This window comes from Nymphaea colorata, chromosome 4 (assembly GCF_008831285.2).
Source record: "Nymphaea colorata isolate Beijing-Zhang1983 chromosome 4, ASM883128v2, whole genome shotgun sequence".
Lineage (NCBI taxonomy): Eukaryota > Viridiplantae > Streptophyta > Magnoliopsida > Nymphaeales > Nymphaeaceae > Nymphaea > Nymphaea colorata.
The window spans coordinates 3,022,285-3,050,069 of NC_045141.1; the positions used below are offsets into that span (position 1 = coordinate 3,022,285).

Here is a 27,785-nt window from a genome sequence, read left to right on the forward strand (position 1 = left end):
TTGATTTAACAGATTTGTGTCAGACAACACTCCTCCGAACTTGAAATAGCTAAAAACCTTCGATTCCAAACTGATCTGGGCGACTGTTTTTAATTTAATACGCAAAAACAAGCTCATGAAATTACAATAATTTAGTAAATCATTTTTAAAATAAATTATTCATGTTTGTGAGTTCGATCATGAAGATTCAATATATTGCCAAAATCAATAGTACACTGGGGTGACGAAAAGAAGAATAAAAAGCCTCAAATGATTAAAGGATCTAGATTGACAACTGACGAAACAAACAAAGATAATTTTTTTTCAGTTTCGATCAACATATCATATCATCTAACCAGAAGCAATGCAGTTAATGTTTCAGCAAAACCAGCTAAAACGTGTTGGTCCCACTGATTCTCTCATACACTTTCTCAAGGACCTGACGACACACCTGAGGACATGTGCACGGACCACACATAAGGTAAATAACATTCCCCAGGGGCCTCAAGTAAATACCATCACGACGAAGTTCCCGTATAAGAAAGCTGGAACAGAGCGATGCATACCTGCACAAAAATGGCAAGTTACTTTCTGCCAAATGGGAAAATATTCAGAATCTTCCAAACCAAATCAACCAAGGAAGAGCATGTAAATAAGATGGCATATGCACAAATACTTGGCTTAATTTCACAATGACTGGCAAGCATCTTTTTTCTTCTGCAAATTACATTATTCAACATTCAAAGTAACATTCATCAAAATGACTGGCTTTTTGCAATGAAGCTGGTTTCTTGTCAAAATGGAAAACAAAATACAACCTGCAAGAGGATTCCAAATATGCACATCAGCTCTCTTCTGAAAGGCATGCCTAACCACAAGCTGCCTGTGAGGGGGCCTTCCCCCAGCTCATCTTGACAAACAACAAAGCACAAGCTACGGAAGTGCTAAGGCTTACTCAGGCCCCAAACGCTTGACCACCAGTTTAGATTGGATGTTCCCAAGTGACCTGCCAGGTGAAAATGCCTAAGCTCGCCTAGGTTCCCAATAACTTCGGTGTTCCTTTTTCAACCCAGATTTTTATTTCCTTTCCATCTTCTTTCCTTTTTCTTTTGTCTTCTATTGGCATTTGAACCAGATCTTCCTTTTTCTTCTTTTGGCAGTTCAGCCAGAACCCTTTTTTCTTCTTTTGTCAATCAAGTGTTTTTTTTTTCTCTCTTATTACTTTTTTGTAAATTTTCTTATTCTCAAAGTTGCCATGATTTGCTTCAAAATTGAAGTAATGGATGCAAGGTCACATCCTTCACCTTGGGACATTTACAACCTTTTCGAAGTTGGCTTGATCAAACTGTCTTGCGTTGCTTTGTCCTCCTTGATTGAATGTTTCTCCGCCATGATGAGAATGTTCGCCACAGTTTTGTGGCTGCTCTTCTTTAGGTTTAGGACATTGAGGTCTTATGTGGCCTAGTTGATGACAAAAGAGACAAATAACTTTATACTCCCCCTTGTATTGATTCTTAAAATTAGGAGGCTTATAAGGTTTAATATTGCCACTGGGTCTTGGTGCAGCCAAAACTTTGGAAACAAGCACTATCATCACCTTTATTCATATTTATTTTAGTTTCTTCTTCTCCAATCAATTTGGTAAGAAAACGAACAGGAGGAGCCGTGGAAGCTATTAGGACAGACCTAATTTGTTCGAATTTGGGTCTCAATCTTTGCAAGAATTAAAAAAAAATAGCAGTGAATTATATGAAGTATGGATAAACTTACATAAGAATAGATAAAAAGGATATTTTGCAAGTGATAGCAGTGAACTTGGATGGGTCAAACTATCCTTATTGGGCAAAATATATGAAGGCAGTTTTGAAAGGGCTCAGTTGTGGGAGTATATTGATGGGTTTAGAAGAGAGCCCAAAGATCATGACAAAGACTTTGAAACAACTTTGGGTGAATGGGATAAAAATAATACCGAAGTTAAGGTTACTTGGAGCAATGGAACCTAATATTGCTTAAAGTATAGTCAAATTTGAGAGTGCCAAAGATATTTGGAAGTACCTTAGATTGATGTATGTGCAATCAAACTGGGCAAGAAGCTATCAGTTGGAGCACGATTTGAGAAGTTAACAGCCAGGGAATGAGCCTATTCAAGTTTCCTTTGTAAAGTTTAAATAAATATAAGATGATTGATAAATTTCAAGAGAACTAATCTTTGATTAACCTCGAAAGAAACCCTAACTCCTCTTTATATAGACTAGAGGAGAGGGAAAAGTTACAAGAAAGTCATTAAAAGAAACATTATTACACAAGTGCCCTCTCAAGCCTAATATTGAATATAAACACGTCTTAACACTCCCCCTCAAGTTGGAGCGTATATGTCAAACAAGCTCAACTTGGAACAACAACTTTGGAATGGTCCTCTTGCAAGAGCTTTAGTAAAAATATCAGCCGTTTGCCCTGTAGTTGAAATATGGGAGGTACTTACAAACCCCTTTTGAATCATGTCTCTGGTATAGTGACAATCTACTTCAACATGCTTGGTTCTCTCATGGAAAGCAGGATTATTAGCAATAAACACAGCAGCTTTGTTATCACCTAACAATTGCATAGGAAGAGGCACTTCCACAGTAAGATCCAACATCAGAGATCTAACCCACATAACTTCAGCAGTAGCCTGAGCCATAGCTCTATACTCAGATTCTGCACTTGATCTGGCAACCACTGTCTGCTTCTTACTCTTCCATGTGACCAAGTTGGATCCAATAAACACACAAAATCCAGTAGTGGATTTTCTGTCAAGGTGACATCCCGCATAATCAGCATCAACATACACAGATATAGTGAGAGATGTACCATTTTGAAAGAAGAGTCCCGTTCCTGGTGAATTTTTCTGATACCTGAGAATCATCATAGCAGCATCCCAATGGACTTTCTTGGGCTTATCCATAAATTGACTCACTCTGCTGACAGCATAGGCAATATCAGGTCGAGTAACAGTGATATATAGGAGCTTCCCAACAATCCCTCTATATTGTCTAGCATCAACATCTTCAGTATCATCATCATACAAGCGAGTATTGATGTCCATGGGTGTAGAGGCAGGTCGACATCCTAGCATACCTGTCTCTTGCAAAACATCAGTAACATATTTCCTTTGATACATGATAAGACCCTTCTGATTTCTGGCAAACTCAATACCTAGGAAATAGCGTAGTTCACCAAGATCCTTGGTGACAAAGTGTCGTCCAAGGACATCCTTGATGTTGGAAATCCCCTGAATATCATCCCCTGTAACAATGATATCATCAACATAGACAAGAACTATTACTGTACCTGTAGAAGTTTTCTTGACAAAAAGGGAATGATCGGCCGAAGAACGTCTGAAGCCCTCATTCTCAATATTCTCTGATAATTTTTGGAACCAAGCTCGAGGACTTTGTTTCAGACCATAAATTGCCTTTCTCAATCTGCACACTTTCTGACACTCCCCCTCAACAACAAACCCTGGTGGTTGCTGCATATACACTTCTTCATGTAGGTCACCATACAGAAAGGCATTTTTGACATCAAGCTGTGATAGAGACCAATTCTTGCTGACTGCAACAGCGAGAAGAACCCGTAAAGAAGCATGTCGTGCCACAGGAGAGAAGGTATCATAATAATCAACCCCATAAGTCTGAGTATAGCCTTTAGCAACCAGGCGAGCCTTATATCTCTCAATGCTGCCATCTGGTCTGTATTTAACAGTAAATACCCATCTGCAACCAACAATAGCTGCATCAGATGAAGGAGTAACTAGTGTTCAGGTGCCTCTAGACTGAAGAGCATCCATCTCTTCTTGCATTGCTGCGGCCCATTTGGGATCAGAAAGAGCGTCCATGGGAGTCTGTGGAAGAGCTACAGCCGACAGTCCCTTGACAAACTGTCGGTAAGTAGGAGTGAGTCTATCCATGGATAAATGACCAGAGAGAGGATGCAAAGTGCAACTGCGTTTGCCTTTCCTTTGAGCAATGGGCATATCAAGTTCATTAATATGAGGACCAGGAGCATGCTCTGGAGAGTCTCCTGTGTCATCATCACATAAAGAATTGTCAGCAGAATTTGTGTGTTCAGGAATTACCTTGGGCGTGCTGGGTGAAGGCACAGGAGCACAGTGGGCAGGTTCAACAGGTTTAGTGCGACGTTGGTAGATAGCCCAAAAACGCGAAGCAACTGGTTGTGGACAACTCATGAGAGGTAAAGGAAGGTGGACTTCATCACTAAATTCAGGCACCCGTAATTGAGTTCCATTTGGAGAGAAATAAGAGGTTGACTCAAAAAATGTAACATCAGCACTCACATAATATCGACGAGTAGAAGGATCATAACAGCGATATCCCTTTTGAGTGCGGGAATAACCAACAAAGATCGTTTTGATAGCCCGAGGGGATAACTTATCTCTCCCAGGACCAAGCAACTGAACAAAGGCAACACATCCAAAAATACGAGGGGCAACAGAAAACAATTCTCTGTCAGGAAAAAGGACAGAGAAAGGAATAAGATCTCCCAACACAGATGACGGCATGCGATTAATAAGATAGCATGCTGTAAGAACAGCATCTCCCCAGTAAGAATGGGGAACATGGCTGTGGATGATAATGGTTCTGGCGACATCAAGAATATGTCGGTGTTTTCTTTCAGCAACCCCATTTTGTTGAGAGGTATAGGCACAAGAAGTTTGGTGAATGATACCCTTATTCCTGAAAAATTGTTCTAAAGAGGAAGCACAGAATTCAAGAGCATTGTCAAAGCGCACAATCTTGACACAAGTATCAAACTGAGTCAGAATTTCATTGATAAAATTTTTGATTACATGACCCGCTTCAGATTTGTGTTTCATAAGAAAAACCCAACTAACACGACTGTAATCATCAACAGCAACAAGATAATACCGATGACCCTGAAGGTCAGGAGTACGACTGGGGCCCCAAACATCAAAATGAAGTAACTCAAACACAGAGTGGCTACTTCTACTGGACCGCGGAGGAAAGGATGACCGATGGTGTTTGCCTAACTGACAAGACTCACATTGAAAAGAAGACTTATGAGACAGCTGAGGGAGAACATGCAGCAGTTTCTGAAACGGGAGATGTCCAAAACGTAAATGCCAAGTATAAGCCGAGGATGAGGACAACCCCGACGAGGTAGATCCAGCAAAAGGAAAGGAATGCACTAGCCTGTAGAGACCTCCCTGTTCACGGCCACTGCCAATCACCCTGCCCGTCAGTATATCCTGAAACACAAGAGAGGAAGAGTCAAATATAGCACGACAATTTAATTCTCTGGTAATCTGACTGATAGAAAGTAGGCTATGGGGGAATTCTGGTGCATGAAGAACGTGCTGCAGCGGCAATGATGAAGTAAGTTGGACCTCTCCATGTCCAACAACTGGTGAATATTTTCCATCTGCTAGAATAACCGAACGACCCGGTGGAGTAGGGACGTAAGAGGTGAATTGCGCCTTATCCCCACAGAGATGTGTCGATGCACCAGAATCAATAAGCCAATCTGTAGGGTCAGTAGCAGAGCAGACTGTATAGGCAGAATACATACCAGATGAAGAAGCACTCGCAGCGGTAGGAACAGTAGAAGTGGTCGGACCAGGGGCTTGATGGGCTCGGTCGCCAATCAAGTTCCTCAACTGAGAGAGAATGTCATCTACATGCAACTCACTAGAGGAGGCAGTGTGCTGAGGCTGAGGCTGCTCGGGAGAATCAGTAGATACAGTTTGATTTGCAAAAGCTGGACGGCCATGTTTCTGCCAACACTTATCCACAGTATGACCAATGCGGTGACAAAACTGACATACAGGGCGCGAAGGGGTATTGCCATGGCCACGGCCCCCTCGTCCTCTGGCAAAAAAGGGTCCACCTCTGCCACGAGTAGCAAGCATAGCAGAAGTGGTATCAGGAACAGTCGATGTAGAGATCGGAATTCTGCTTAGCCTACTGTAAGCCTCATCAATAGGAGGAATCGAGGGACTAGTAAGCATTTGGTTCTTTGCTGATTCATAAACAGAGTCTAAACCAGAAAGAAATACCCCTACCATAAGCATATCTCTGTATGCCTTTTGTTGTTCACACTTGCATGCGGGAAAGTAGCTATTCAGTCTCTCAAACATGGACTTGAGACTAGAATAATAAGTGTGAAGAGGTCGGCCATCTTGTCGCATCTGATGAATATCATGATGAAGCTGCATAATGCGCGTTTCATTTCTTGCCTGTGAATACGTGGCAGCAAGGGAATCCCACATATCCTTTGCACTTTCCTTGTGCAAGACTTCATTTGCAATTTCTTGAGAGAGAGTACCAACAATCCATACCATAACCAACGAATTATCTTTGAACCAAGTAGTATATTTTCCAACCTTCTGTACGGGCTCGGGCTCCAATATGAGATATTCCTTGTCATGAGCGATCAAGGTTCTTTTTACTTGCATGGCCCACATCTCGTAATTACCCCCATCCATTTTGGTGATAATGCTGGAAAATGGGGAACTCTTCATCTCTCCCGACGATACAAAGGAAGAGGTATTAGCTCCACTACTAATTTCAGACATCTTTTAACTAAAAAAAAAAGGAGGAAACCGTCCACTACTAATTTCAGACATCTTTTAACTAAAAAAGAAAGGAGGAAACCGAGCCACGGAATAAGAAGCGCAGAAATATACAATCACATGTATATAACTACGAAAAGATCATAAAGATGATAGCAACCAATACTCAATCAGACGAGACATGTTGACCTGGACGAGAAGACGGCTGTGTAAAAGAGAGCAGACTGAACGAAAGAGCCAGAGAGGACGCTGGCAGAACAGGCGAAGCATCAACGGGCGCAGGCGTTCAGTCTGCTAGGCGGAGCAGCGACAGACAGCGGAGCAACGGCAGAGTGCACGCAGGCGGACGGGCGCAGGCGGGTGCAGGGGACGGTTGGACAGCCGGCGGCGACGGGCAGGACGATCAGACAGCGGCGACGGGCAGGACGATCAGGCGGCGGCCGCGACGGGCAGGAGGCAAACGATCAGGAGGCAAACGATCAGACGGCGGCGACGGGCAGGACGATCAGACGGCGGACAGCGGCAAACGATCAGACGGCGGCGATGGGCAGGACGGCGGCAGGCGGCAATGGGCAGGGCGGCGATGGGCAGGGCAGCAATGGATGGGTCGGGCGGCAATGGGCAGGGTTGGGTCGGGCGGCAATGGGCAGGGCGGCAATGGGGTCGGGCGGCGGCAGCTGACGCCGATCAGGCGGCGGCTGGCGCCGCTCAGTCGGCGACAACTCGCTGAGGAGGAGACGGCTGGAGCTCTGATACCATGATAAATTTCAAGAGAACTAATCTTTGATTAACCTCGAAAGAAACCCTAACTCCTCTTTATATAGACTAGAGGAGAGGGAAAAGTTACAAGAAAGTCATTAAAAGAAACATTATTACACAAGTGCCCTCTCAAGCCTAATATTGAATATAAACACGTCTTAACAATGATCTTGCTGTGAAGTTGCCTAATGTGCAAAGTGTAAGGAATGTTCAGAATGCAGAAAACTTGAATCAAATGTCAGAGACCAACATGTTAATAAACTTTTAGATAGCTTTAAGGACATAATTTGAAAGCACAAGTGGAATCCTACATTGTCAAAGTTTGCCCTCTTTGATTCAAGAAGTGTTTGAGCTCATGGCTAAAGATACCAGAAGAATGATGGGAAGGGCATGACAGTGCTGCAACAAAAAGAAGCCTCTTCTTTTGGGGATAAGAATCACCTATCACGTTTTGTGTGTTATGAATCCCTATTCCTCCTCGTTTTGTGTGTTATGATTCATTTCTCCTAAGCATCATGGTCATCTTGCTTTGATTCATTTATATGATAAGCCTGAGACCTATGAGAAAGCTGATAAGGACGAATGACAGTTTGCTATAACGAGTTACATGAGAGTTGGTGAGGCTTCCTCCACGGAAGAATGCAGTGGGTTGTAAGCAAGTATTCAAGATCAAATCCAAAACTAATGGATCAAATGAATAATACAAAGCAAGATTCCTCTGGACTGACCTAGAAGATCACTATAAATAAGGGAATTGTGGGGGTCATTAGGGCCATCGATGAAATGAGGTCTCTTCTCTGATGAGAGGGTTGCTCTAACTGGGTTAGGGCAGTGTGTGTGAGTGAATTGTGGGGAATTACCTTGTAAGGGTCCGTAGTTAAGAGGTGGCCGCTAACAATGGTACCAGAGCCAGTCTCTGACGGCAATCTGATGGAGGTCGTTGAAGAGCAATTGGGTCGGATAGATCGATGGAAGGTGAAATTAGAAGATTCTTTCAATAGGATCGACCAAAAGATGGTGGATGCCGATCAGAATGGTGGATGCCGATCAGAAACTACAAACGATCAGCTCGACGCAACTCATTATCAAAGAGTTGTTGCAGCAGTTTCTCCACCAAGTCTCCAATACCTCTGAGCAGGTACAACTGAGGAAGGAGAACCAGGCACTAAGAACGAATGACATGTCGAGGATCTCTAATTCAGAGTCCATGCTTGCAGCCAAGGAAGAAGAGGCGATGTCTGATCATATAGAAGCACGAAGCACTTCAAATGACAGAGAAGTTTTAGCACGAGATATTGTGAAGAGTGACAGACTTCAACGAGAACAGGAGTTGGGGACTCACAAGCAGAAATGGAAACAAAAGGGGCCAGCGACAGCTTGTTCATTCATTCATGTTAGCCGAGGCAAACAAGGTGACATCGGAGAGTGGGGTGAGAAGTCACTAGGGCAGCTACGAAACCCCCATGGAATGGAGCCCTGGCCGCAACCAGAGAATATGGGGCTCCGATGAACCCTAATTTTACTAGGCAAAAGGGGCAGCAATGTCGTGGCCAAGTCCTAAAACCTTTAGAGGAGCACCGGCAAAAACGCTAGAAGAAGGATCCATCCGAATCAGACTGCTGCAAACTCGGCAAAGAATCTGAAGAAGGAAAGGATCTAGAACAATCAGCAGACAAGGAGCACCCAGGGAACGAGATCAGCGAAAGACATGGCTGTCCCTACAGAACAGAAAGAAAAGAAGTCAATAGTGTCTCAACGTGTAGATTCGATGTAGCCATTGTTGGTGCAGGCGAACACCTCGTGCATCATGGCGGCGGTGAGTTCTTTCGATCAACCAAGGGTCACACCATGGTGATGACACTAGCACCAAAAAATCTAGGTATGCTCAGGCCTCATGAGGCTCCTATACATTCCTTGCAACGAGGTTGGGGGAAAAAGCAGGTGATGAAGCCCGACAAACCCCCATGGCTACGGGCCATAGATGCCATGACACGTAAGAACATTGCAATGGGAACCAAAGACCTATTATTGACGTCTGAGTGCAAGAGTGTCGATGCATATCAGACCATTAGAGTTGAAAATGGGGGCCGATTATAGACCGAGCAGGAGAAGAGGCAGACTGCAAGGATGCTTATGGACGACAATGGTCTAGGCTGTCAATTAATCAAATTAATCATTTGCAACCAGTTGTGCCATGCCATGCCAGGAGTGAATAGAGGAAATGATGGCTCTCGCGAGTCTAGGGTGCGATTTACCTTCAACAAAAAAATGAAGGTGGGTCGGTGCATCAGGGGGTTGCTCGAGATGTGTGAGGGGGAAAAACATATGAGGTACAGCCAGACCAAATTGCTTTTGTTCAATCAAGAGCTCTGGTTTGAGATTATGTAGGACAATGCGGCACAAATTCCAATTTTTGGCAGCATCCGTTCGCCTACCAGTCTCAATGCCCGTTAAAGCTAAGTCAATCAATTGAGGTTGCAGGGAAAATTTCATTTATAAGGGAATGTCCAAAGGCGACACACCAGGAAGAACACAACTTGCCTTCTTGTGGTCGGTTGAGAACTTCTTGCCTTGCTTGGATTTCTGAGACCTCTTTACAACAGGTTAGAGAAGTTGCTGTGTCAAATATTGGGCAACAATTCTATCATGGTATCGATGGAGATGTTGTAGAAGGATCACAGGACATCTTGAGGACTAGTATTTTTAGAAGATACTCTCCTGCATTTGGAAATCAAGGTCTTCAAGAAATTTTTGGGCAGCATGATTCAAAAAATCACATCCAAAGGAGAAATGTTGTGGATGTTCTTTTGAGCTCAAAGCAAGTCGTGACATAAGAGAACACTTTTTGGAATGCCTTGGTGATGAAGAACTTGTAAATCGTGTATCGGAAGCCCAACTGTTCGTGCAGCTTCATCCTACTTTTGTTCTGCTTACCTTGCTGAAATACATCTATTCGCATGATAAGCGAGTCCAGTCCACTGCTAGTGATGTCGTGGTTACATTACTGAAATGACGGAAAGACAAACTTGATGCAGTAGCTGTACTTCTCGACTGCCTTAGAGATTTTAGTCACATTTCAGATGCCTTAAAGGTTTTAGTGCAAGCAACAGAAACTATAACCTCAAATGTTCCACCTTTACAGTCAGGTTCAAGATTGGACACTGAGTTGGTTCTGCGATTGACACCTAAGGGGTCTACTAATGCTCAAGACAGGAACGTCTAATTGAGCCTTTGATGGACCAAGGGTTGGGTGATTTCTATATGATTTGAACTCCTCCATCATGTATGGCAAATTGGCGACATCTAGAAATTCTGATGAGAAAGATGATGAAGAGATTGCATAGCTTCCTTCCTAGTAATTAGGGCCTTTCATTTATTGGGGTTCGAAGATCTTCGTAGAATTGCAGCTGAACTATATGGTCGTCTTCACTGACAGGTCATATTGCCAATTATTGAAGCTCAGATGCAAAATGGTGGGATCTATCAGGATATGCTGAAGATTAAAGCAAGCTTGTTTGCCACTTGCTCATCTCTTATGATTAGGGGGACATGTTCTTTACACCAGCCAGCCATGGCCAAAATGGATAATGGGATGAAAATACGCAATGGCTATATAATGATGAGAAAGGATTTTCATTTGATTGGAGGAGCTTGTTTCCTTTGCAAAACCAGCATCTGCTGTATTGCGGTCCTGCAATATGCTGGAAGGTGTTGGTTTAGCTGGTTCTGTATTGGGAAAGGTAGAGGGGCCTAGTCAACGGAGATTGCCCACCTCTTCAGTTACTTCTCTGCTGTAAGCGGTCGCATCTTTAAGGGCTATCATTTCCCTATTGAAGTTATATGTTCATTCAGAGGATAGGCTGGTTACTTCAGCAGTTGAGTTTTGGACCTTTTGGTAGAGTTACACTCGGAAAGTGATTACATTGCTGCCCCCTATAGCGGAGGCTGAAGCAGTTCAGTTTGCTGCAAATGAAGCCCTGACTGATGCTCTGGAGGCGTTAACTGTTACATTTCATCCTAGAGACGTTCACGTATTAAAGATGAATGGCAATCCGATAGTGGGAGAGTCAGAAACGAAAATCATATTGGATCAGTGAGTTGTTTTGATTCACTCGAAGTGGTGCAGCCTGGATTTATCGCTACTTATCCCCTACAGCATAGTTACTAGCGGAGATCACAAGGAGCCCTGCAGCTCTTAATCAAGTTGTGTATCAATTAAGTTGGTATGGAGTTGCAATCTTCAGCTTGGGGCACACTGATCACATGTTACAGCACAGAATGCAGCACAACACTGGCGGGAAGGACTACCCTCATTTGACAATGGTTCCATATCAAACTCACATCTTGAGGACAAGGTGTTTTTCGAAGGAGGGAGTAATGTTACAGTCTAGGGTTCAGATCAAGAATCGTGTCCGTATCGGGTCCACTGGACTGACCCAAAAGATCACTATAAATAAGGGAATTGTGAGGTCATTAGGGCCATCGATGGAATGAGGTCTCTTCTCTGGTGAGAGAGTTGCTCTAACTGGGTTAGGGCAGTGTGTGTGAGTGAGTTGTGGGGACTTACCTTCTAAGGGTTGGTAGTTAGCAGGTGGCTCCTAACAAATTCATATTGCCCAAAATCCAAAATTTCATGAAAGACAATGCATAATGAAATTGATTGCTACTTTACAAGGCATATGAAGAAGGATTCATATCTCTCGAGCACATAAGGACTGAAGATTAAGTGGCTGAAATGTTTACAAAGAGTTCGACATCAGCAAAGTTCAAGAAATTTGTTGGGAAACTTAGTATGATGTCACTTAATCATGCCAAGTTTGAAGGGGACTGTTCAAATACATGAGTTTTGTATCTCATTATTCTAGTCAAAGTCTTGTTTGTTGTAGTTTTAGTTAGGTTACATCCGTATTTTCTTTTTTATCTAACTCTTGTTCTTTTAGTCCAAGCTTTATATTCTTGTGGATGTTGCCACCATACTAGCAGATTTAAAGCTAATACATCTTTGACTTGGAAGTTGGAACTTGCACTTTCAGCTGGACTTTTGATTTGGGTTTGAAGTTCGAACAATTTTTTCTACACCAACATACAAGAGATAATGTAGGTTATAACACCAGTACAAAAGGACTCCACAAGATATGTTAATGGTGGCAAATAAAAAATTAGTTTTCTTCTCAACAGCAAATCATACGAAGTAACAAAAGACTGATGGATTGAAGCATTGAAACATACCCAGAATCGTTACTTTCTGAATTTAACTCTATGGCACATAACGTTCCCAAAGCTATAACACGTTTCACAGGCGACTTAGCCGATAGCTGGTACACGAGTTCAGAATCCCACAACTGCAAGCGTTAGCAGACAGATGAAGTCAATGAATGCTAAACATAAAAATAAATTGAACACAGAGCAACAAGTACAAGATGCATCTGCACACCAAATTCAAACCAGAAGGAATAAGAAAGAAACCTCTCTTAGCAGCATTTTCTGAGGAATAATATTACGATTAGTATGGGGGTCCTTGAACCATTGAATAGCCTTAACTGCAGCTGTGCATCCCAAAGCGTGTGCAGAATAAGAGTGTCCATGGAGAAGTGCCATAAGCTACAAAGAAAACCGTGCAGCACAAATCAAATATGTCAAGTTCTGATAATTATTTGACTCAGCAGTAAATTGTATAAACTATGCACAGAAATAAATCAGAAAATGGAAACACTCATTCTGGAGACTTAATAACTTCACATACTATAACTAAGAACTGTTCTTTTGCAAACACAAAATAAAGGAAAGGGACAAGACTATCTTTGATCTCTCTCTCTCTCTCACACACACACACACACTCTTATTCACACATTTAATATTACATCACCACCACAATTTTGAATGTAGAGTTTGATATTTGATACAACAACCCAGGGAAAATAATCTCTGAAGTTGACGTCAATGTACAAGCATCTAAGAGAAAAGCTTGGCATAGTAGATGCCATGAATATGACGTTCATATTCCATAATCCATACCATGATTTTTGTTCCTATGTACTGAATTGTTCTCGAGTTATATTATCAGGCCTGGCATTTCCTCATGTCTACGTCCAATACGTGTCAACCCCAATAGAATCACTACAAAACACTCTGTTTTATTCTTCTCCAAAGTAATACAACCAGGGAAAATAATCTCTGAAGTTGACATCAATATACAAATACCAAATGCAGAGAAAAGCTTGGCATAGTACATGCCATGAGCATGATGTTCATATTCCATAATCCATACTATGATTAACTTTCCCATGTATTGAATTGTTCTCGAGTTATATTATCAGACCTGGCATTTCCTCGTGCCTATGTCCAATACTTGTCAACACCAATAGAATCACCACAAATCACTCTTTTTATCCTTCTCCAAAATAGTCGAAATGGGGTAAATTGTGTTTGAGCTGAATGTCGTAAAAGTTTGAGGACTTACTTGCAAAAAGCATAGTCATAGAAAATATATTCGAACAAAAAATATTAAAAACAGGTTGGCCAAAAAAATGGTGGAAAAAACGTGATTTTCTGAAAAAAAAACACCAAAATAAAAACATTTTTTTGGCACGTTTTCTGTCTTTTTTTTTTGTGCTTTTACATTTTTAGTTACAAGATTTTTATTTTCACATTTTTCACATATTATTTTTAGGATCTTTTCTTTTTTAGCCTTTTTAAAACTTGTCAAGATCTTCCCGATATTTTTCCAAAAAAAAAAAAAAGCTGTCGTATTATACCCGAAAAAAACCTCGTCATTTAATACCCGAAAACGATATTTGTATTTTGTAATAATGCAAGAAAGTATTTAAAAAAAAAAAAAAAACTGCACCCCATGAGCATCAAAGGTCTGCCTTTCTGGATTGAGGTACTAATCACTAGGGAAAGTACTTTGTACAATACGCCAATTCCTTTCCAATCATTCCACAATGACATCATTGATCATATAAGAACACCAACAGCTTTCCACGTTGTTGATAGATCGTATGTTTCGGGTCCGGATCCATACCCGACCAGCCTTGTAGCCCGTTTTGGGCACTACTTAAGTCATGTAACCCTAATTCTTATGTGTTAATGATAATCAAAAGAGAGAGAGTGTCTGGCTGCTAGTGGGCACCAACTCTTCCTCATTCGTGGTTTTTTCTCCCTCGTGTTGAGGGTTTTCCACGTTACATCGTGATTGTTGTTCCTCTTCCTCTTCTTGTTCGTATTTCTACATGGTATCAGAGCCGTAAAGTTCCGGCATTAACGTGTTGGAGGAGGCGCCCCGACCTGTTTATCGTCGGACGGAGCCACTGCTTATCGCCGCCGTCCGACGCCAAGACGACTGCCGCCGCCGTCCGACGCCAAGACGACTGCCGCCGTCCGCCCTCCCGTCGCTCGTCCTTCTGCACTCGGCGAGCGCCGCCCCCTGCTCTTGCGCCGCCAAGGGCCTCCCGCCGCCGTTTTCTGTTCCCGCTGCCGTCAAGCGCCTCACGCTCCGCCCTTCTGCCGCCGCCGTCGTCTTCAGGGTTCCACGCTGCAGTTGCTCCCTGCCTTTGTTGCTCTCGTCGTTGTGTGGGTCTGTCATTATGGCAGCCTCTTCTTCCTCGTCGATGGTCAGTCAAACTGAAATTGGAACTGTGAGACCCGAGAACGTTCCTGTGCAGGTTATTACTCTTCGCCTCACAAAGGAGAACTATTTCTCGTAGTCGCCGGCTATGACTATGGGGATTGCTGGCCGTGGTCGGATGGCCTATATCGACGGGAGCAACCCTGAACCAGCAAGAGCAAGTGATGCGTGGAACACTTGGTTCCTTGAGGACAATCAAGTAAAAACGTGGATTGTCAACTCTGTCTCCGCTGAGATTCAGCCTCTTATCCTTCAGAAGAAGACTGCACGGGACATGTGGGTGGTCCTTGAGCAAATGTATGGCCAGAAGAAGACGGTCATTCACACTTATCAAGTAATGAAGACTGTTTATAACCTTCGCCAAGGGAACTCTTCTATTGCAGAATACTATGGGGCTTTGAAAGCAAAGTGGGAAGAACTTGACTATCACTCTGATATTCCGTGGCACTGTCCCCAAGATCAGGCACTTTACATTGCCCAGAAATGGGAAAACAGAGTGTTCCTCTTTTTAGCTGGCTTAAATGATGATTTTGAAGGTGTTCGGAGCCAGATTCTGAATTCTGGAGAGGTGTCCAGTATTGAAGATATATACTCGGTTGTTGAAGCAGAAGAACAGAGAAGGCTGGTAACCAATGAAAGCAAGAGGGATCTTGACCTCTCTCAGGAGAGATCAGCCCTTGTGAGCCGTGGACCTGGAGGCTTGGCTAGACCCCCTCGCCGATGCACACACTGCAAGAAGACGGGTCACACCGTCGATTACTGTTGGGATCTCTATCCAGACAAGAAAGGCAATAGAGGGAGGTCTTCTAGTGGGAAGACACGTGGGCCTGAGACGCCCAAATCCAGTGGGGAAAAACTTTCTATTTCGGTTGATCAGCTTCGTGAACTAAGGGCTTATTTGGGCAGGATCGATGTCAACAAGATTGAGACCTTAGAGGACACTACAGCTAATCATGCTCTTGCAGTTATTGGCAATAAAGGTAACTCTTCTGTGGGGGAATGGATTGTCGATAGTGGTGCTACTCATCACATGACAGGTAATCCAAAATTGTTTCATGAGTATAAGTTGTCCTCGGGAAAAGAACGTGTTTCTCTTGCAGATGGTTCCTCTACCTGTGTGGCAAGCGAAGGCACTCTGTCCTTGTTGGACAAATTTCATGTGCAAGGGCGCTTTACATGTTCCCCAGTTTCCTTTAAATCTCTTGTCAGTCAGTAGACTTACAAAAGAATTGAATTGTGAACTTATTTTCTCTGCCAATCGCTGTGTTTTGCAGGACTTGGTGACAGGGAAGAGGATTGGGATTGGTTTAGCTTCTGATGGATTATATCGTCTTCCCATACGTGTGGCTACTGCTCTGTTGACAGCGATCCGCAAGACAGATAAGAGAAGAGAAGATTGTCTTCAGTCCTTTATGTACTGGCATGAACGTTTTGGGCATTTACCTTTTGGGATTTTCAAACATTTGTTTCCAGACTTGTGTTCCTCCTTTGATTTGTCTTCCATTTCTTGTGATGTTTGTCAGTTTGCCAAACATGTGAGGGCTTCGTACCCTCTTTCTACTAGTTGTGTTAATGAAGTTTTTTCCCTGATTCACTCTGATGTATGGGGACCTTCGGGAATTCATACCCGTCAAGGTTTCCAGTATTTTATCACTTTCATTGATGATTTCTCTCGTGCTACGTTTGTGTACTTGTTAAAAGACCGCAGTGAGGTTCCTCGTATCATCGAGACATTCATTCTTCTTGTGCATACCCAATATGGCGCGAATGTTAAAACTTTCCGGTCCGATAATGCCCGTGAATACATGTGTCAGCCTGTTGAGGAGTTTCTTAGACAACGGGGGATTGTTCATGAGACATCATGTAGTTATACCCCCCCTCAAAATGGTGTAGCTGAAAGGAGAAATCATCAACTTCTTAATGTCACCAGGGCTCTTTTGTTTCAGAGAAATCTTCCTAAACACTATTGAGGTGATGCTGTTCTTACTAGTGCCTATCTTATTAACCGCATGCCCAGTCGTGTTTTGAATGGTAGGACTCCCCACTCGTTGCTTCCTGGCAGTCGTCCACCATTCCCTCTTCCTCCTCATGTTTTTGGTTGTGTATGTTTTATCCATGATCACAGTCCAAATGTCAAGAAACTTGATCCTAGGTCTATCAAAGGTGTCTTTGTTGGATACTCTCCTACGCAAAAAGGATACAAATGTATTGATCCTATTACTGGTCGAGTTTATGTTACGAGGGATGTTACCTTCTTGGAACATGCCTCTTACTTTGGTGAGAATCCTCTTCAGGGGGAGCAGTCTGTGAGCAGGGAAGAGTATTCTCAGAGACAGGAACTTCAGTTTATAGATTTTTTGGACTACAAGAAAGCAGAATTGCTTACTACTGTTGATGTGCCTGAGAAGGAGGAAATGTGTGACACTAGCATTGAGAAGGAAGGCCCTCGGTTGTTTGGACAGTTTTACTCTAGACGAGGTACTCGGACAGAGATAATGACTTGTGATGCTAGATCTACTTCCAATCTCAATGCCACTCCTTCCCTGGATGAACCAAGTTCTACCGTGGAGACTCATGATGAGGTTGAAAACAAGAATGAAGATCTTCCCATTGCCCCCATTGCCCTGAGAAAGGGTGTCAGGTCATGTACTCAACACCCCATTGGTAATTTTGTTTCTTATTCCAGACTTGGAAAAGATTACAAGTGTTTTGTTTCTACTCTTTCTTTGGCTGTGATCCCCAGGACTGTTGCTGAAGCTCAAAGTGACTCCAAGTGGGCTGATGCAATGAAAGAAGAAATAGATGCCCTGAGAAGAAATATGACATGGGAAGTGGTGAAGATTCCTGAAGCCGCTCACTTAGTTGGATCCAAATGGGTGTATACCATCAAGTACAAACCAGATGGGAATGTTGAAAGACATAAAGCTCGACTTGTGGCCAAAGGATTTAGCCAGAAATATGAAATTGATTACTTGGAAACCTTTGCTCCTGTTGCGAAAATGAAGATAGTGAGGGTGGTTATATCCCTAGCTGTGATGAAGGAGTGGAAGATGTATCAACTGGATGTTAAGAATGCATTCTTCAATGGTGACCTCGAAGAAGAAGTATATATGCATATGCCTCCAGGATATGAAGAACCAGAAAAATGTTGTAAGCTGAAAAAGGCCTTATATGGCCTTAAGCAATCGCCCAGAGCATGGTTCGAACGACTGAGAAGAGTGATGATACGTGATGGATACAAACAAGGAAATGGAGATCACTCTGTTTGTGAAGAAGAAGGAGAGCAGGGTTACTCTCCTGCTGGTCTACGTAGATGACATGATTGTCACAGGAGATGATGAGGAGGAGATTAACAAGCTAAAAGGGTTACTGGCTACAGAATTCGATCTCAAAGATCTTGGCAAGCTAAGGTATTTTCTTGGTATGGAGGTTGCTAGGTCTAGTACTGGTCTTGTACTAAACCAAAGGAAATACACATTAGATCTGCTGGAAGAAACTGGTAAATTGGGATGTAGACCTACTCCTACCCCATTTGACACTGGGCACAAGTTGAGCCTTAGAGATGGAGAGCCTCTCTGTGAAGAAGACAAGGGAAGATATCAACGTCTGGTTGGGAAGTTGATTTATCTTACTCTCACGAGACCTGATATCACCTTTGCGGTGAATGTTTTGATCCAATTCATGCATGCACCAACCGATGCACATCTGAAGGCTGTGGACAGAGTGCTATGCTACCTGAAGAAAAATCCTGGCAAGGGACTCCTGTATGTGAAACAAGAGACTGTGAAAATCGAGGGCTATTCTGATGCGGATTGGGCAGGTTGTGGTGATACCAGACGATCTACTACAGGGTACTGTGTCTACTTGGGAGGAAACCTTGTTGTATGGAGGAGCAAGAGACAGGATGTTTGCTCTAGATCTAGTGCAGAGGCAGAATATAGAGCAGTTGCTATGGGAGTGTAAGAATTACTATGGTTGAAGATATTGCTGACTGACATTGGAATAGAGATTGAAGGACCTATGAAGATGTACTGTGATAACAAGTCTGCAAACAACTTGGCCAACAATCTTGTTCTTCATGACAGAACAAAACATGTTGAAATTGATCGTCACTTCATTCGGGAAAGAATTGATGCGAAAGAGTTGATTTTACCTTACATGAAGTCTGAAGACCAAACTGCTGATGTTCTGACGAAAGCTCTACCTTCAGCTTCATTTGAGAGGAATGTATCCAAGTTGGGCATGTTTGATATGTATGCCCAACTTGAGGGGGAGTGTTGATAGATCGTATGTTTCGGGTCTGGATCCATACCCGACCCGCCTTGTAGCCCGTTTTGGGCACTACTTAAGTCATGTAACCCTAATCCTTATGTGTTAATGATAATCAAAAGAGAGAGAGTGTCTGGCTGCTAGTGGGCACCAACTCCTCCTCATTCGTGGTTTTTTCTCCCTCGTGTTGAGGGTTTTCCATGTTACATCGTGATTGTTGTTCCTCTTCCTCTTCTTGTTCGTATTTCTACACACGTAATAAAAGTGAACATGAGAAAAGGATTTCCTTCCACTACAAATCTGCCAGAGGGTGCCCCCATCAATTATATAACAAAATGGATTATGTACAATTAACACAACACCATGAGAGGACGAATCTAACTTGCAATCAGATTGTCCCTTTACAATTGAGCTCCCAGAGCACACAATTTCAAAAGAAGGGATATGATGTCTACAGTAGGATCAGAATTTATAGAGAGATGATACTTCAGTAGTAGAAAACAAGGAATTTCTATTTGAAGAATTAGCAAGTCTTGTCAAGCAGCTCTTGATGCGGCATCTCCAAAATGCTGGACCAACTATAAGGCTGATAGAATTCTTCATAATAGAAATAACAGCAAAATCTCTTCAAGCAATTTCAAGCTAATTGAGTAGGAGGGAGTACGATGACATAGGAGGCCAGTTTTTGCTACCTGGCCATCTACCATGAAGATAAGGTAATGTGATTATGAGTTTGAACAACAATCTGCAAGTGGACCTGGCCTACTGGAATGGGAACTCCTTCGATGTTTGGTTTGATGTTGGTAGAAAGCCATACATCCGCCTCACGATAATGGTTGGAGTTTAGAAGAAATCTTTCCCATAAACTGCTCAAATCCCTCCAAATAGAATCAGCTACTGCCCTAACTCAGTAGATTCAGTTGGAGAGAGTCTAAAGTTATAAATTTAGATAACCCTAATGTGACGTTTGGTGTGTGGGGCAGGGCCGGCTGGATCAGGGTCCAGACCCAAACCCGAAACCCACCCGTGCGAAGAGGAAGCCAATGTGGGGCTCCTCTTCCTCGTCTTCCTCTCTGTCTCCCTCTTCGTCGCTCTCTCGTCTCGCTAGCGGGAAGGCGTCACAGAGAAACAGGAGGCGGAAGAAGGAGCAGCGGCGGAGGTGTGGCGGCATTGAGGTAAGCTCACCTGATTTCTCTCTCTTCTTTCTTCTCCTTCTCCCTTTCGCGTTTCCTGTCTGTCTCCCCCTCTGTCTCGAGCATTTTTTGTGCAGTCCCTCTCTTTTGCCACCCTCTCTCTGCTTGAACTCTCTCCCCGTCTCTTCTGTCTCCTCCTCTCCTTCTCCCCATTTTCCTTTCGTTTTCCCCTCTAACCCGAGTCTTCTCCTCTGTCCTGCACAGTCTCCCTCCTTTGCAACTCTCTTGTCCCTCTGCCCGCACTCTCTCTCTCTCTTTCTCTACCGCTAGCCATTTTCACACGCAGCCCCCTCTCTCATCATCTCTCTGTCTCTCACCTTCAGCCGAGCACTCTTTGCATTCCCCCTCTCACCTGCCCTTTCTTCCCCACACCTGATTGTTCTCTCCCAAACCGTGCGTGTGTTTCCCTCAGCCAATCCAGCTCCTTCACTGCCGGATGCCCTATTCTCATGGCAGACCTCTCCCTTGAACTCTCTTTCACTCATTCTCACTCTATTTGAGGCTGTTGGGTTGGAATTGCAGCTTGGGGGAACACGTCTTTCCCCTCATAACAGCGAATTGAAGGCATTGGTGGCGACGGCATTGTATAATTTTAGCCGCTTGGGATTCGGTCGAGCACTTGAGGTGGCTGCCGGGAGCACTGCAGCAGCTAGGACTCTAAGAGTGGGATGAGCGAGGCCTAATCGAGCCTAAATTGTCTAATGTTTTTTGTTAGCACATGTATAATTATTATTTGAGCATGCTAGACTCAACATTAGATGATCTATAATGCACGTTAGCGACTTTGCTATTTTGGGAAAAGTCTAGGACTATTTTGGAGGGATGATGATCTAAGTATATAATTATTTTTTTAGCATGGTGAGGCTAATAATTGAAGTGGTTAGAGAACATGATAGAGATTTCGATGATGTTGAGAAGGTTTCGAACCATTTTAACAAACTCGTGACGTATGCTTTTGTTGATGTGCATATACATCGTTTGTTGGGAAGCTTGTTTGTTGGGAAGCTTAATTGTGGGGTTGATGTCTCGACTTGGAAAGCAAGTGAGAAACGTATTAGTGATTGGTTGAATCAAAAACTCGAAGCTTAAATCGTTTGGTCACAACCTCAAAGATTTGGGAAGAGACCTATTGGAGGGCTTTGTGGGCCGATACTACCTATCAATACTCTCTTGAGGCGATGACCTACGCCTCAGTGATTCTATTTCATACTTGTATAGATTGTAAAACAAAACGAGTAGAAATCTTGTCACTTGACTTTGTTGCAGGTACACCGAGCACGTCGAGTAGACCTTGAACGACAAGATTCGAAGCTCGAGGCATTTTGGGTAATTTTGGCGACGTGCGACAAATATGGCGGCATTCCGGGCAAATCCCTACATCAATGCTTCGATATTGTATAGGATCTTCATATAACTCTCTGTCCTGGACACTTAGTCTTTGATTTAGAACACTAGAAGTTCCAATAGGCTTACAATTAGACAAACTTGTCTTTTTCAGTAGATCCAATGTGCATTTTTGTTGTGTCAATGTGAGGTGATCATTGTTCCTATCAATCTCCATTCCAAGAAAGAATCGTAAATCACCAAGATCTTTCATTTTGAAGTTTTGTATCATCAAAGCTTTTGTATCTTCTATGTGTTTTTCAGAATTGTCTGTGATAACAATATCATCAACATATATAAGAAGTAAAGAAAATATGTTTTCCTTTCGATAAATGAAAAGAGAGTGATCTAAATGATATCTCCGAAAACCACATTCTTGAATCTTGCATGAGAAACTGTCAAACCATGAGCGTGAGGCCAGTTTGAGTCAATAAATAGATTTTCTTAGTTTACAAACCCATCCATGAGAGTCACTTTTCATATATCCTGGAGCTTGTTCTATATATACTTCCTCCCTCAAATCACCATGAAAAAAAACATTCTTCACGTCTATTTGATGTAGTCTCCATCCATATTCAACTGCCAATGATATAATCACATGGGTCGTTCCCATTTTGATCATAGGGCTGAATGTCTCATTATAACCTTCTCCATATTGCTATGCAAAGCCTCGTGCCACCAATCTTGCTTCCACACTGCCATCAGGTTTATATTTGACTTTGTAAATCCATTTCGATCCTACTACATTTTTTTCTTTGGGTCTAGGAACAACTTTCCATGTCCCACATTCATGTAGTGCATCTATATCTTCATTCATTGCCCTAATCCAATGCGACGACTTGGATGCATCTTCAAAAGAAGTAGGTTCATCTTATTTAATAACTTGGGACATAAAGAGTTGAAAATCTAAGGAAAGATTACCATAACTTACCCATCTATGAATGGGGTCTCGCACTCGCACAGATCTTCTAACAGGATGATCATCATAAACTTTAACATGGCAAGAGGTAGGATTGCCATCTATCCCTCTTTTCTGACGAGTGTAAACCTGTCCTGAAAATCGACATGAAAACTTGTTTTCTCCTTCTTTCCTAGCTGGAACGAGTTCTTTGTTTCCTTCTGTTTGTGCGATATGTGGAGATCATATCTCATCATGTGGGTGAGATTCTAGACTGCCTCCTACAAATAATTCAGTACTTACCCAAGGATCATATGATTCCATGGGTTGAGAATTCTCAGTAGGAATGTTAAAGTTGTGTTCATCAAACACAACATTTCTTGATACTTTGATGCGTCTGGTTGTAGGGTTATAACATCTGAAACCTCTGTATTCATCTGCATAACCAACAAACCTGCACTGGATTGCTTTACTTTGAAATTTATTTCTTAATGATGAGTCAATGTGAACATAGCACACACATCCGAAAACCCTTAAATCATTGTAGTTTGGATTTCGACCAAAAAAAGTGAAGGAGATTTTGAATCCAAAACTGTCATGGGCAGATGATTTATTATATCTACAGCAGTGTGAAAAGCCTCTGTCCATAGAGTAATAGGAGTATTACTATCATGCATCATACTCATACCACTTTCCACGATGTGACGATGTTTCCATTCAGCTACGTCATTTTGTTGTGGGGTGTATGGGTATGAAATCTGTCAAGTTATCCCATTTTCTCGTAAAAAGTGAATAGTCATGTGAAGAATATTCTCCCCCACCATTTCACTGGAAACACACAACCTTAGACAAAAACTGTGTTTGGATTTTAGCATGAAATTCTCGAAAGATACTAAACACTTCTGATTTTTGTTTCATAAAGTGAATCCAAGTATATCGAGAATAAGAATCTATGAACAAAACATAATAGCCGGAGCCAGACATGGAATCAATGGGAGCTGGCCCCCATACATCAGAATAGACAATGTCAAAAGGTTTAGAAACTCTTTTATTGATATTATGAAAAGTATATGGCTCTTATATGGTTCGCAACTAAAACAATTTTTGTAATAGGAATAAAAGATAGATTGGATTTTGGAATGAGATTATATGATACAAGTTTTTCCAAAAACCCACGACTACAATGTCCCATACGACCATGCCATAAATTTGGCTTACCGACATCTTATTGGAGACAACTAGAACTTGGAATTTGTGAAGGTGCGTTGGAAGGAAAGCATGTCAATTGAGCTGGACTTGAAGAGGACTATAAGAAATAAGGACTTTCCTGGAAGACATACATATTTCATTGTCGTTTCCCTTTAGCGAATGTTTTCTTTGTTAGAAGATCCTTGACATACACAAAGGAAGAAGTAAATTCAATAGATGAGTTTGTATCATCTACAAGTTTAGAAATGGAAATAATATTTTTTTGATATTTGGAGAAAAGGCAACATTTGACAAAGATAGTGGAAATGATGATGTTGAAAGAGAAATTTGTGCATTCCCAACATGTGTGATAGGATGAAAACTTCCGTCACCTACATTACTTTTACCAGAATAAGGAAAAAGATCATGTAACTTATCAGCATTTCTAGTTACATGAGTAGCAGCACCTAAATCCAAATACCATTTGCCTTGCTCATTTTGTTTCATCGTCATCTTGGAGAGAGCAGTCATTAATATTTGTTGCACATCGGCTGGTGGAAGTTTGACATTTTGTTCAACTTCAGGTTTATTACCTTTGTTTTGTGGGTTGAACCAGCAATTGGCTTTGATATGACCCTTCTTGTTACATTAGAAACACATTGGCACTTTCTTTGTTGTATTGGTCTGAAATCTTCCTATAACACTCGGTGTTGGCAGAATACCTCGGCCATTTTGTCCAATATGCCAACGATTCATGCCTCCTTGATGAGCCTCACTTCCTTTTCTATGACATGCAGCAGCTTCAATAACTAAAATATTGTGAGCATTACCTTGGTTTGTTCCTCTTATCGGTTGTTTCATGTTCATTTCATGTTGAAGCAGCTTGCCCTGAAGCTCATTGAAGGTGGGCAAGATAGACAAAACTTTAAGAGCAATAGTGAAGGCATAAAAATCTGGTCCAAGACTGCTAAGAGTCTGATGGACTTTTTCTTTGTTAGAAACAAGGTATCCAGTAACTCCCAACTGATCAGCTATCCCTTTAACACGTCCCAAATATTCCATAATCGACATTGATTCTTTGTTGAGATTCTGAAATTCCTTCTTCAAATATAGAATACGTGCCTTTGAAATCTGAGAATAGGTTTTTGCAAGTCTGACCCATAATTGTCCTGCTGTACAGTCATCAGAAAGAGAAATGAATACTTCTTGACAGAGTGTTGATGTGATATATGCAACAAGACTTTGATCTCATTTCATCCATGTTATAAATTGAGGATTATGAATTTCCTGAGTGGAAATTGTCTCCCCTCTCTCATTCTTAATCCCTTGTTGAATGAACTGTGGTGGGATTGGAGTGGAACCATCAAGATGCCTGTACAGATCTTGACTACTTATAAAAGGAGTAATCTGCTTTTTCCAAGTAAGGTAGTTGGAGTGGTTCAGTTTTTTAGAAATAAGGTATGGTAAGAGGTTGGATGACATACTGGATTGGGAGAGAGAATATCCATGATAATTTATATATCTATCAATGAAGATATATACTAAGTACTAACATAAATATAAGAATGTTGCCAAGATAGACGAAGGATTAGGAGTAGAATGTTAGAAGGGGTATAAGAGAAAACCAACCAAGAGATTTCAAGTCTGTTCAAACATTCTCTTTGGTAGAACCAACCAAACCTTGCTTTGATACCATGTAAGATTTTGGGTATCGAACTATAACCCGCAATCAGTTTCAGCAAAGGAAAGGTTAAGAAAGAGAACAAGAAAAGATAAATGAGAAAGGGAAGTAAGTTTTTACATTCTCACGCAACCCATTTATATAATGATCCCTCTACACAATTTACAAGAATCTAAAATGAAACAATCACAATAATCTAGAGTCTAGAGTGAAGCAACACAATAATCTAGAGTCTAGAGTGAAGCAACACAATAATTTAAAGTCTAAAATAAAACAATTACAAAAATTACAATCATAACCCTACCTAGATAAATGTGATCAGACATAGTTAGACGTGCTGGATTTGGATCAGATTAGATCCAACATCTTATCAGAAATAACTTAGCTGCAAGATGTAAGATTTTTATGTAATAAACAAGAAACAGTTGCCCTACTTTGTCAAGTAGTTCTCCACTCTATTCGCTTGCAAGGGACACAAAAGCATCTCGAAGTATTGGTCAATTCTAGAAAAGAATGATATGATAGAAGAGTATGACATGTTTTACAAGAGAAAACAATAGCTTGCGATCCAGACAAGAAACTCAAAATTTAATGCACAATTATGTAGTATAAGAACCTTAGAATCTCCACTGAAGGAATTATAGACAGCTTCTGTGGCCAATGTGGCCGCCAAAGGTATAACCCCTCCAGTCATCAGCTTCGCATAGCAGGCTATATCTGGTTGACGGCCTAACAGTTCTGCTGCAGACTACCACAAACTTAAAATGAAAAACAACAATTTCAACTGCCAATAAGACATGGAAAAAAATAGCCACGATACAATATACAACTCCAGCCAACCTCAACCCCAAGGCGCCAAAAGCCTGTAAATACTTCATCGTATATGACTGGAATGCCGCGCTCATGACACTCATTGATAAGAATCCTCTGGAAAAGTGGATCAATCATATGCATACCACCAGCACCTTGGATAACTGAAAAGAAGAAAAGGTTCCATCAAAAGGGACCTTTATATTTGCTCCAAAATGCAACAAACTTGCTGAGAAATGCAAACAAGCTGGATCTTGTATAGTTGTGCTCTCATTTCTTAGCTGTTCTAGATCTGATTAAGTACAGGATATCAACAGCTTGCATCCTTGTATGAGGTGTAAACAGGTTAGCAGATCGGCTACATGTTTAAGAAATTGATACACATTACAGTTGAAGAGGGGAAAAGAAAACTAAAATGACAGAAAAATTACTTGCATCTTCACAACAGACAAAGATATCATAATGCATGTGTTTTATTTAGGCCAAGCTTGATGGCATTTATTTATTTTACTTCAGGATATACAATCGTGAAAAGCATGGTAAGCATAAAAAGTTTATCAAGAAGGTCTAATATCTGGCCAATTTCCCAAAAATTTTAAGTGTTGGAATACAAAAATTAGGAGTAACTCTACTCTCCGGTCCTTGCTTCTGTCACGTGTGAATGCCTTAGTAATTGCTAAGAAGTATCCTAAACATTCAGCTCCTAGTAGAGTTAGGCTGCTAAGTGCTTGAAAAGCATAAGCACTTAGGTTGCAAATAAACTCAATTGTGTAACAGCTGCCAAGTCAAAATAGGAAAGCTAAGCAAATATGAGAGTCCTTGCCTGGTTCAATGATCAGTGCAGCAATATAAGAACTTTTTGACCCCTCGCATAAGGACAACTGGCCTGATATATAATCAGAATATGCTTGGGACAGAGCAGAAATATCCCTGTTTCTGGAAAATAGCTGATTGCGACAGCCAAATGCTGTATAAAGAATAAGAAGAAAATCTATTAAAAAATTTGATATGATAAAGAGGAAATTATTCTGATCACAGCAGCAGCATATTGACTTACAAAGGATATCTCTACTCAAATGGTGAGATTGCAGAACACTTGGCAACTGAAGTTTCCAAACCATATTGCTGAGAAAGACAGTTGGTGGATCAAGAAAAAGCCCTCTCCCTGTATACCTGACAAATGTAAATATTTGGTAAGTGAAGATAGCTGGAAGACATGCTGAAGTATACTGCTGAAAGGTACTTGATCAGTAAGGAATGTCTATGCTCAACTAAGATATCCCAATGCCCACTGAATAGGCTCCATGAAAAATAGACACAAAATGAGACACACTTATTGAACTCACAACGACAACGACTAACATTTCCAGAACTGCACTAAACAATAAATGATAAGCTAAGCTGCT

At 41.7% G+C, this 27,785-nt stretch overlaps 1 protein-coding gene across 2 annotated transcripts in view; it reads right to left on the minus strand.

Annotated features, from left to right (window-relative positions):
- Positions 1 to 221: 221 nt before the first annotated feature.
- LOC116252457 (bifunctional dethiobiotin synthetase/7,8-diamino-pelargonic acid aminotransferase, mitochondrial) overlaps positions 222 to 27,785 on the minus strand; it is a 65,087-nt gene continuing 37,523 nt past the window's right edge. Inside the window, exons 8-14 of one of the 2 annotated variants that reach the window (XM_031626728.2) lie at positions 27,437 to 27,552; positions 27,203 to 27,346; positions 26,410 to 26,543; positions 26,186 to 26,317; positions 12,797 to 12,931; positions 12,560 to 12,672; positions 222 to 545 (exon numbers count right to left, since the gene is read on the minus strand). In XM_031626728.2, the coding sequence (XP_031482588.1) occupies positions 371 to 545; positions 12,560 to 12,672; positions 12,797 to 12,931; positions 26,186 to 26,317; positions 26,410 to 26,543; positions 27,203 to 27,346; positions 27,437 to 27,552 (949 nt within the window). In that variant the 3' untranslated portion in view covers positions 222 to 370. Of the gene's footprint in view, positions 546 to 12,559; positions 12,673 to 12,796; positions 12,932 to 26,185; positions 26,328 to 26,409; positions 26,544 to 27,202; positions 27,347 to 27,436; positions 27,553 to 27,785 lie in introns of those variants that run through there. The other variant, XM_031626730.2, reaches the window with a different exon arrangement.